The sequence below is a fragment of the Tachypleus tridentatus genome, chromosome 1 (assembly GCF_004210375.1).
Source record: "Tachypleus tridentatus isolate NWPU-2018 chromosome 1, ASM421037v1, whole genome shotgun sequence".
NCBI lineage: Eukaryota > Metazoa > Arthropoda > Merostomata > Xiphosura > Limulidae > Tachypleus > Tachypleus tridentatus.
This window is the reverse complement of record NC_134825.1, coordinates 82,231,388-82,243,732: the sequence shown is the minus strand read 5'-3', so window position 1 is coordinate 82,243,732 and position 12,345 is coordinate 82,231,388. Positions and strand designations below refer to the sequence as shown.

The window sequence follows — 12,345 nt, the reverse complement described above, 5'->3', positions numbered from 1 at the left end:
GTTGATTTAGTTGTATTAAAAAATACAGCTTTTACCAAAGGGTGTCGCTTAATTGCGTTAAAAGTGATCTTAACCTTTATATTTTACTCTAAATTGTTAGTCTTACCACAAGATGTCGCTAATTTGAAAGATAGGTTTTTCCTTACCGTAAGATGAGGCAATAGAACCATATCTGTGCTTTCTGCGAGTCTTCGAAAACCTGACGGTTCTGAGAGCATGGCGAACTATAAGTGAATAGAATACACTGCGTATTCTGCTATAAAATATTTCAAACTCAATGAAAAAGAAAATCTTTAAATTTTTATTTTGTTAATACACTAGCAATTTGGGTTTTATTTAAATATTAAAACATATTTCAGGCTTACTTTTAATTTGTTAAAAAGTCTGACATATCGTGATATGCTATACAAGAGACATGTAAAAAAAACTTTTAGAAACGCATCGACATTAAAATCCTAAATAAATGAAAGTAGCAGAACGTTCCTGTGAAGCCTTCTATACTCTATTGTTTGTAAACTATTCTACCAACCAGGCACAGAAACTAATGGAGAAATACCTAAAACATTTCCACCGTAATCGAAACGATGCAAACCAAAACATCAGTATTGGTGGCAAACGGTAACTTACATTTATTCACCCAGTATCTCATGTCTTTCACTTCACGAGTTTCCGTAACATCCGTCATCTTTGGTGTTCGTATTTCTGTAACGAGAGCAAACCAGCATCGTGTAAATTAAATGTCATCTAGTAAGTATGCTTAATGAGTTGAAATTAATGCTATTCTAAAGTAAAGTCAATATTCACCAAAATCACTTATATGTTTGGTAAGTATAAGTAATATGACATTTGGTACATCAACAAAATCGTTGAAATTCAGTAAGCATGGTAGAAAAAACACTAATATTCTTTAAACATTAATAACTCGAAAATCAATCATATTCTTGGTGCTGATAAAAAACTGAGTCTTACATTGATCTGATTCTGAAATTTAACTGGCTTCGATCGAATTCTGTTCTTTCAGAGATTTTTAAGTCTCTCTGTTAAATGTATCATAATCAAGATCCGCTTACAACATGTTTTTTAATTCAGTAAATGTGTGCTCACCGAGGATATTATCGGTTTGAAATGATCAAATGTTTTTACTGTTATTGGTTGATCACTAGATTGCCAGGTTTGGAATATTTCTTATTTCGATGAATAGGTAGAATAAAATGAAAAATACATTGAAATAATATCTACATTAAAAGCTATAGACACCTAACCTTGCTAGATACAGTTATTTTTGTAAATGAGTTCTTGTTAAGTACTGTTATTTTATTTATCACTTATAAACTAATAATTTATTTTATTTTAAAAGTATAAATCACAGTATTTACGATTAAATATTTACTCATAATAAAAAGTTTAGCTCTAATACCCTCTGCCCGATAAAAACAAGTTAGCATTTTACTATCAGAAAGAGATCAATGAATATTAACAAAACCAAAACCTTTCAAGTTTACTCAGGAATGCGATTTATGGGAAAATATAATATTTCAGTGGAAATGACCTGCATTCGTAAGATAATTTTAAATCCAAGGTTCTAATAAATTATGGTTCCAATGTATGACAGGTACACTCATGTAGGATTTTATCGGTTGCAAAATCAATGCATTCATTCGACAAATAAAGCTTCATCAAGAATCGGATTTTTTTTTTCAGAAAAGTAATCAAGTTTTCATGGAAGCAGAAGGAAGTGTTAATGATTTATCTGGAACAGAACTCTTTGTTTTATCTAATATCAAGTTCACGTTGCCAACAAACAATTAATCAGTTTGTATGAAAGAATAAAACTATTGGAGGCGGTCATGCGTTGCAAACCATGTACAATCACCCCAACCACATAATAAACTTAGTGGGCTAGCTTAGATAGCAGACGAATAGTAATTCTTGTGTGGACTGTCTTGAAAGCTACATCAAATCGAACCTGTTTGTTCATATAAACACAGAAGCAGAACAAGTTCTGCAGTGGCTAACGTGCTGGGCTGCGATTCGAAAGTGTCGTGGCAAACTCGCGCTACGAACTTTATGATTGCAGGTCAGACAAGGTTAGTCCAAGAGTTGGCGATGGATGCTGTTGACTGCCTGTTTTTCCTTTAGTCTACGCATAAATAGCCTTTGTTGTAGCTTTGTGCCAAACTTCTGAATCAAACATACACACACAGCTGGCGGACTGTATAATTCAAGTAAATAATTAATACGTTAATATTTTAATTACACAGTTCAATAATGATGAACTTTTCTGTCTAGTTTATTTAATTTTTTTTGAGAATTTTATTTTATATTAGGTTTCGCAGATGTATTTCTTCATTTATATTAATATTTAAACATAAGCTTAGGTAAAGGTTTTAAGTCAGATTTTCAGCGAGATGAAAATTTTGATGTGCATGTCTTCGCATGTTTTTATAATTTGATGGAATAGATTTGACGTTACAACAGAACAAAGAAAACGAAATTATCCAGCACTTGCTTTGTTTACTGATGCTTTGGGATCTTCATCTTTACACAAACTAATTTGGTATTGATAAATAATTTTCTGAAGAAGGCTGAACTTATATTATCAATGATAAATATATATTTCGAATAGCATCTCTAAATTAATTTGAAAAGAAAAAAAAAACACCAGTAGCTAACATTACACTGAGTTTCATTTCTTGGGTAAAATACAATCATGTGAAAAAGTTAGGACAGTCTATGAAAGCCTGTGTATTTTTGTAACATTTTTGGATATATAGATATTTAATCTTAATTTCAACAATACTGAGAAATTATAGGAGTATAACTAAACAATTAAAACTGAAGAAAAGACTTTTCAATCTCTTCTGTAAATGTAATTCTACAAAAATGCATATTCTAACTAAGGAAAAGTTAGGACACCATACCCCCTAATAGCTAGTGTTACCCCCTTTGGCTGAAATAACTGCAGTGAGACGCTTCTTGTAGCCATCTATTAGTCTCTGAGATCGGTCTGAAGAAACTTTGCCCCACTCCTCAATGCAGAATTTTTCAGCTGTGAGATGTTTGAGGGTTTCTTGCATGTACAGCCCGTTTCAAGTCACCCCACAGCATCTCAATGGGATTAAGATTTGGGCTTTGACTCGGCCATTCCAGGACTCTCCATTTCTTAGTTTTCAGCCATTCCTTGGTGGATTTACTGGTATGTTTTGGGCCATTGTCGTGTTGCAGGGTCCAGTTCCGCTTGAACTTTAATTTTCTTACGGATGGTCTCACATGATCCTCAAGCACCCTCTGATACACAGTAGAATTTATGGTGGATTCTATGATTGTGAGCTGGCCAAGTCCTGCTGCAACAAAGCAGCCACAAACCATGACACTTCCACCTCCATGCTTCACAGTTGGTGTGAGGTTCTTTTTCTGGAATGCTATATTTGGTTTACGCCAAACATGTCCTCTGTTCTAGTGTCCAAATAATTCAATTTTGGACTCATCTGTCCAAAGAACATTATTCCAGAGGTCCTGAGCTTTGTCTACATTCTCTCTGGCAAACTTTTGTCTGGCCTTGATGTTTCTCTTCCTCCCGTACCTCCCATGCAAGTTAAACTTGTGCAGTCTCTTTCTGATTGTAGAGTCATGCACTTTCACATCAACAGTAGCCAGAGCCTGCTGTAGATCCGTTATGACATTTTAGGGTGTTTGGAGACCTCTTTTAGCAACTTGCTTGGACGACCAGACCTGGGCATATTGGCAGTTGTTTTGAAAGCCCTCCACTTGTTGACTATTTTCCGGACAGTGAAATGGCTGATTTCAAAACCTTTTGGGATCGTTTTAAATCCCTTTCCAGACTCATAAGGTGCTAAAATTTTCTTTCTGAAGGCCTCAGACAGCTCTTTTGCTCTCACCATGGTGCTCACACTCACTTCAACGATCAGGAGCACGCCAAACTAAATGTCTGAGGTTTAAATAGGGCAAGCCTCATTTAAAACGCTGAGTAACGATCTTCTAATCATGTGCACCTGGTGTGATACACCTGTGTGTGAGTTGAGCCATTTTAAGTGGAATAAATGTGGGGATGTCCTAACTTTTTCCTCAGTTGGAATATGCATTTTTGTAGAATTACATTTACAGAAGTACTTGAAAAGTCTTTTCTTCAGTTTTAATTGTTTAGTTATATTCCTATAATCTCTCAGTATTGTTAAAATTGAGATTAAATATCTATATATCCAAAAATGTTACAAAAATACACAGGCTTTCATAGGGTGTCCTAACATTTTCACATGACTATATATCTCTTTCAGTTTGTTACCGAATATTCGTTCAAAAGGGCTCTCTGTGCACAGCTATCCGTAATTTTGAACACGTAAATTAGATGGAAGGCAGTTGCTCAAAATCACATACTGCCATCTCCTGGTCTGCTTTTATCAGGTAGAGTAATAATATTTGACCGTCACTCTTACAATGTATCAGTTGTCCCAAATTTCAGAGTCGGTTGCTGCGAACCTGTAATCCTCGGATTCACAAACCATACATTACACTCTTCATTATTTACAATATGTTTTTCCATCAAATTTCTAAACTCAATACTGGTTTATATGTCCTATAAAAACAAGATATTTTTATTCGTGCGTAATCATGATGTTTTCATCAACAAAATGATCACTATTTCCATTTACAAAATATTTAAATTCTATAGCTTTTGTAAGAAATGCTATTTTCAACATTCTAAGCTGCTGTGTACCTTGGGGAAGATCTACAGTGGAAATTAGTCAGTGATAATTTTATTAGAACAGAATTTGTAAAAATCAGAGACAGATCCTAGTGAAATGCTTAGAAAATCAGTTACGTTTGTCTTTAATTGAAAATATAACAAATATATACAGTGATCTGAAATTTTCTCTGATCTAAGCTCAACAGTTCTCCAGCTAAGATTTTCTGGCGCCATTCTTTCGGAGATAATACAAACATCAAAAATCCTGACACGTCCGTGTAAATTTGATTTAACATTTATCAGATTGATATCGCGTACTGTTTACTTGTCAAACTTACTAATATAAATGTCTGTTCTTAAGAGCACAATACACGGAAATACAAATGTTTGTTGGCACAACACACTGTAAAGAAGAAATTTCATTTGGAAGACAACAAACACATAAACTATTTGTCCTTGATAACGAACCTGAAAAAAGTAACTTTTTTTTTGCTACAAAAGATTCTATGCATTTTTTAAATTAACAGTAACGGCTTTTCTTAGTCAAGAAAATAAAATAATATCTAAACTTATTTATTCAATAAATCCCAATATTAATAGCATGATAGGTTCGAAACCAGGAATACGCTTTCATAGAGTCAGTAATAATAAAGTGAGCACAATGAATGAAACTTATTGTTAAAACTTCAGCCTTTGAGATGATACGATCAATATCTACTTGTATACGGACACTGTAAGGCCTAAAATAATCAATAAATACACACATACAAATGTGCATTGTAGTTAACACACGTGGTGGTTGAAATCATGTTATTTGGCTAGTTCATATATTTTAAACACATTTGAAAATTAGTTAGTGTTCACTTGTGAATAATGAAATGCGATCCCAAAATCTCGTTCTATTATGAACCGCTAATAGTAAGAACCCAGTGTTGCAGATGTGTGTAAAACAATCACTACGTCCCTCACATGAGACTAGCTTCCAATGTTGACGTCGCTAGCAAACTTCCTTCTTATTTTAGTTTTTGTTAGAATATCTTTATACTTAATTCTTAAGCAATGTGACGAAAGTGTCAGGGATATTAACATCTAAAAATCTGATTTTGATGTATCACACATTGATTACAAACAGAATAATATTGTGCAAAAGTATAACTTGTTTTCTTCATCTTTTCCTGTAACACAGTTTTCCGTATCTTGCTAAGTTAAACCTATATTTTACCGTTCCTGTTATACTGGAAATCCACAAACAAAATCTCAAGTCAGGTTACTGAAATAGCAATAATACAGACGGCAGATTCAAGACTCATAAACACGTCTCACTCCCCCTCTCAAGGAAAAATGGTATTTGGTCTGGAAATCGTACAATCTTTAAGTAGCTTCGTTTGAAACCCAACGATAAACCCGAATTTTATCTAAACATCAAAATCTTAACCAACGTTGTAAAGGAATCACATAGTTCATGGTGCTTGAAAATCGTATTCTGGTGAAAAATTGTTTCATATATATGAAATACAAAAACATCATACAAAATACAGGCAAGAACAATGATACTGATTGCAAATACAAGGAGATTGATAGGTGTCCTGTATATATATTATGTATGAGATATAACATCTGTAAACAAATATTTACGTATGCTATTAAAACCGAAACTTTCGATACTTACTGATACTATTATTTAGTGAAAGGAAAGCTAATGGTAAATTAAGTTTGCGCATTGATGCATTTACATTTTTAAAGAAAATCCTTTTCAGCGTATTTTCTTTTTGATAAAATTTAAGTACAAATTTCCTCCCTTCCGCATCTTTATAATGCTTCACTCGTAGTCTACTGATCAAACAGAATGGCTATAAATTAATTTTGCTCTAATAATCCATATCATTTTTCATATTTTTTTGAAGAATCTCTCCATCTGCTGCTCAACAGTTCCTTCATTTTTTTTATTACGACGCAAATAGTGGGTAGATATATTTGTTACGGCTATATTTACTTTTCAGTAGAACAAGTTAGGTATGATAGTTAACAACTGGTTATCTCACCGTTTTAAATCATATTCAGTGTAGATCATTCCATATAATAGTAGATATTTCCAAAGATGTCCTGATTTTCACATGAAACATTCGTGTGTACGCCATATATCAATATAGAAAAATACGGAAAGAGACTATTTTATTTTTAATTAATTAATAATCTATTGTCAGAATGTTTGTATCACTTACGATCTCATGCACAGATTCTTCAAGAAATAAATGTTAAACCTTATGATATGTTTCATTTCAAAAATGTTTTGCAAATAATAATAACTAATCCAGTAAAAAAAAAAAAAAAACTACCAGATGTAATTTCCTTTCTCTCTAGAACCAATAAACAACAAACAATAATAAGAGGAACCCTGATTTAAACAGTTAACCAGACCCGGCATGGCCAGGTGGTTACCTCAGTCGGCTCATAATCCGAGTGTCGCGAGTTCGAATCCCTGCCACACTAAACATGCTCGCCCTCTCAGCCGTGGGGGCGTTACAATGTAACGATCAATTCCACTATTCGTTGGTAAAGAGTCGCCCAATAGTTGGCGATGGATGGTTATGACTAGCCGCCTTTCCTCTAGCCTTACACTGCTAAATTAGGAACGGCTAGCGTAGATAGCCCTCGAGTAGCTTTGCGCGAAATTCAAAACAAACAAGTAGTAAACCATAATCAACTGTATTTTTCCGAATGTTACAACATGTTGTTTGTTACAATTTTCTTTATAACATTACTATTTTTCAAAATAACCCAACCTCTTATTATTTCTACTTTTCAATATCGACATTTTTAATATTTTAATGGCATCTGGAGACGAGTATGTGGCTGCTTAATGGAAAATAATCAGATAGGTAATCAGTAAATTTGTTACAACATTATCGAATGATTACTCGATGTGTTAGTCAGCTAGTTTTTAAAATGTGCTGTAGTTATAAAAGGAAGTTTAACAATGAAGTGGCTGTTTAATTTTATATGTGAATTAGGCCTATTGTGCGGTAGTTCGCCCATTCAACCAAGAAAGCGTTGTATATGACGATTAATCCTACTATTCGGTGATGATGACTTGCTGCCTTCTCTCTAATGTTACACTGCTAGATTAGGAACGATCAGCGCAGATAGCCCTCGTGTAGCTTTGCACGAAATTGAACAAACCAACCAAACAAAAAATAAATCGATTTCTCAATCGTTAATTGAATTTGATTTTACATTAAGTTTACCAAATGATCGAAAAAACAGGTCTCATGGAGCAATAAATACTATATTATTTCATAATTCATTTTAGAATTGGGATTATTTTGTTGAAAATATAATACAGACTAGAGAAACTTCAAGATGACGACGCATGCTCGAAGTGAGATCGAAAATTTTCTGGAGGTAATGAAACTTGAGAAAAAAACAAGCAGAAAGAAGCAGATGGTTTTAAAGAAAAACGAGATGAAACAGACAGAATTAAAAAAAAAAAGAAGAAAGTGACAGGATTTTACAAGAGAAGTTTAAATAAAGAGATATAAGATTTAAAAAGGTATTAAGAACAAAAATGATTTTTATGTAATATCAAAGAATTTATTAGGAATGTGCAAAAAGACTATAATGACGACATTGAAAAAATACAAGGGGCATCGATGAGGTAAAAATGGAAGCATACATTGATTATAACAGCAAAAGTGATGAAATACAGAAGAAATATAACACCAGAACTGAAGAATTTATAGAAAATATCAACTCCAGGATAATGAATTGAAAAATTCAAAGATCAAGCCAACCACACCACTCTTTGCATCCACCTAAGAATTCCAACTTCAAATACCATTAAAATAAATATAGAATTGAAGAGTCCATGAGATCTACAACTATGATGAAATGGTACCAAGGTAGGCATATCACGCGTAGTTCAAAATAATTTTGAAAAATAATTGGTAGAATAGTGAACAACAAGTTATTCATCTTGTTGCTCATTAAAAAAACGACCAGCTTTAAGAACATTAAGCAATCTTCTAGTCGAGGCCTGTAACAACTATCAGTCATTGACGACTATCTTATAAAGATAAACTTGCTGCGCCACATCAATGGAAAATTTTGAAAGCAAAATTTAGTAGCAGGATAAGAAGGAAAGACGAAAGCTTAGCCGAAGATGCGGAAAGAATTGCCAAATAAGATTACCTAAAAGCTTCACGTGAAACGAATTATTCATTAGCATCTGTACAAATCATAGGCTCCATAATGAAGTTAAGATTGTAAAAGGAGCTTAATGTGAGCTTTCACCACATTTAAATCTTTATTCATTATCTTGCTAATGGTGCTACGATACACGTTCTGTTTCAGTGAAATTACCTTTAAATTGGAGGGGCATTTTTAATAACCATAGCCTTCACTTTGCAGATAAAGGCATAGCTCATGACTGATGTGGTTTCGAAGATCACTGTTCTCCTAAATGAACTTTTCTGTGACTTGTTTCGTTTTCCTGAAAAACATTGAAAGTTCTCTTGGCTTTGTATCGTTTGAAAATTGTGCTCCCGCTCTCTATATGTACATCATTTCTTGAAAATATACTACATTTTTCCAACGTTTTAACCAAGGCGACATTGTTTTATTGAATAGTCGGAAATCTGCTAGTACCAAATATATTAAAGTGATAAACAATATTGGATTAATACAGACAAATAATTCATATACAGTGCGTTACCCTCAATATTTTAAGATTATATAATCTCTCCTTAACAAAGATGATTTTCCGAACAATAATAAATTCCATAAAGTTTTTCTTAATAGATCTTGTTTAATCAATCTTTTCGTCAACAGTGATTATTTTCAGAACAGTATGGCGAATTACATAAAGTATTTCTTAATAGATCTTGTTTTATCAATCTTTTCGTCAATAGAACAGCAGAACAGTAATCATTTTCAGAACAGTTGATCAGTTACATGAAGTTTTTTCTTAAAAAATCCCATTTACGTGTAAATTAATATGAAAAGCTCTAATTTTATCTCCAAATCGATTTGATTGCAGTAACTACAATGAATAACAAGATGGTTAATTCACACAATCTATTTCCTATCAGTCTCATCCATTTCATTCAATGCAATTTGTGTCTAGGAAAACTTTTTGCAGTGTTAAAGAATTTATTGAAAGACAGATACCTGTGTGAATATCTAGGTTTGAAGGAGAACCTTAGAAATTATTTGACTATAACTTTCTTCAATGCCGTTTTTTTTTTTTTTTTTTCGAGTGAAGTTTAGGATCGATGTCCTTCCGGAATACATCGGCTCACTCTTAGTAAATTAATAATTGACTTGCTCAAGTCTGTATTTCCAAGTTCTCATACTTATTTTGTCTTTACTGGTATCGGCGGTTCCCCTCGGTGGATTCAGCAGATAGCCCGATGTGGCTTTGCTGTAAGAAAACACACACACATATACTGGTATCGGAGATTTATTGAAATGAATTAATCACCATTATCTCCATATATCGCTCGTTAATTTTGAAAAAAATTGAAACCAAGCATTTCTACCAGCTTGAATAGTTAAATATACAGTTTTGTTGCGTTATCGACTAATAAAGCGGAGAAATAAATAAAAGATATTTTATTCAATTGGGACCTAGACGTAGGAGTTAGAGATGCACGTTGGCGTTTCGTATGTGCTACGATAGTTATATACATTACTGAGTGTGGCCCAGCATGGGCAAGTTGGTTAAGACGTTCGACTCGCAATCCGAGGGTAGCTGGCTCGAATCCCCGTCGCACCAAACATGCTCGCCCTTTCAGCCGTGGGGACGTTATAATGCGACGGTCAATCCCACTGTTTGTTGGTAAAAGAGTAGCCCAAGAGTTGACGGTGGGTGGTGATGACTAGCTGCCTTTCCTCTAGCCTTACACTGCTAAATCAGGGGCGGCTAGCGCAGATAGCCCTCGTGTAGCTTTGCACGAAATTCTAAAACAAACAAACAATTACTGAATGTAGTTAATAGTAACTTCCTATAATATCTCCACAGGGAGTAAATTGAACTTTGAAATATATATATATATTCTGTTATAATCTATACACGTTATAATCTAGTGAGTATTGCTTTTAGTCTACATGTTTTTATATCTTTTCGAAACATATATTGTTATGTTATTTTTGCTTCTCACTCAGCTGAAACCGACTAAATACTAGCTTAGAATATTTTTATAGAACCATTAAATATCGTAGTATACATGGAAGCTCCTATAGTTGTTTCTAAAAAGTGCTGGCTTAGTTTGCTTTGCTAATAAAAAATATAAATCCCATCATCATGTGGTTACTTGAGATTTGATTCTTCTCTTCAAGACGAATTTTAAAGGCAATTCATGCTTTATTTGGTGTGAATTCAGTTTGCTCTATGTTAGAAAACTATCTAGAGCAGAAGAAAGCAAAAACTTCCATTTATGCATACGTAGCTCGTAGAATGTATAATGCCTGGTCAGCAATTCCTTCGTTTTTATGTCTTCTCTGTTTATAAAAACCATTCTGGTTTCATATAAAGTATTTCAGAAAGGATGCTGTTTTAAAGATAAAACTTTTATTTGACAACATTAAAAATGATAATTCAATCACTATATTCTGGCAGTAAAAAAGTACAAAAAAACTGCGTGTCACTAAACCTACATAAAGTCCTTCCATCCCAAACACCCGGTACGTATAATATGGAACTTGAATTTTCACACAAGTTTTCTTGCGATACTTCTTAACTATTAGGTTTAGTACACGAGCATTGTATGAAATCTTTCTTAACGACAAAGTTTTCTGGATGTGCTTATTTACGTTCTTTCTTAGTCTTTTTTTTAATTATTCAATATCTTTTTCCTTAATATTATATTTTTACATATGTGTTTAATTATGTTTTTCCTAATTACAACAAATCATTTTTTTTCAAAATCGTTCTTGGCTATAAAATACATTTTAACAACACACACTAACAAACATAGAACAGGCTTAATACATAAAAATGTGTGGTACCAGGTATTTGCACATCAACGTAGGGTATTTGCTTATATGGACTTTTAGGATCCTCCTTGAGCGCAAGATGTATTTTCCTTAAAGCGATTACGAGCAGCTGTCGGATCATCGGGTCTGAATCAACCCCCGGGCTCCAGCAAAGCTAAAAACTCTCCTTCTAGCACGAGTTCAATCGATTACACATCACTCAAACCGTAGACCTGTGTTTCCACACAGACGCCGTGTCTTCCCATAACAATTTCTGATACCACTTTAAAGATTCTTTGGTACTGAGTGACTACAATGTTTCCTTGACTCATCATTTCTTCTTTCCCTAATCTTCAGCAGATGTAGTAAAACTAAATATTTTTCTTGTAACCAATAATCGAAAACTTCACAGTACTAGAAAATGTCTTCTAGAATTAAACAACAACAACATTTACTAAGCTAAACCACTCAATCAGCTGAGCTAACTATAATTTAATAAAACTGTTCCTTAGAACAAGAAAGTTATTATTCCACTGTGAAGATTTTTTGAATCCCGTATAGTGACTGTAACTCAAAGCAATAAATAAAACAAAAGTCAGTCTCAAACGGTTTCTCCTAAAATAATATCACAAGAAACAACATTAACGTAGGTTCATTATCCAACTGTA

General features: G+C 33.5%; 1 protein-coding gene across 2 annotated transcripts in view; it reads right to left on the bottom strand.

The window, feature by feature from the left end:
* LOC143253644 (A-type potassium channel modulatory protein KCNIP1-like) overlaps positions 1-12,345 on the bottom strand; it is a 141,358-nt gene that overhangs the window by 92,279 nt on the left and 36,734 nt on the right. For both annotated transcript variants that reach the window (XM_076507838.1, XM_076507847.1), the window contains exons 2-3: positions 628-702; positions 147-224 (exon numbers count right to left, since the gene is read on the bottom strand). In XM_076507838.1, coding sequence (XP_076363953.1) covers positions 147-224; positions 628-702 — 153 coding nt within the window. The remainder of the gene's footprint in view (positions 1-146; positions 225-627; positions 703-12,345) is intronic.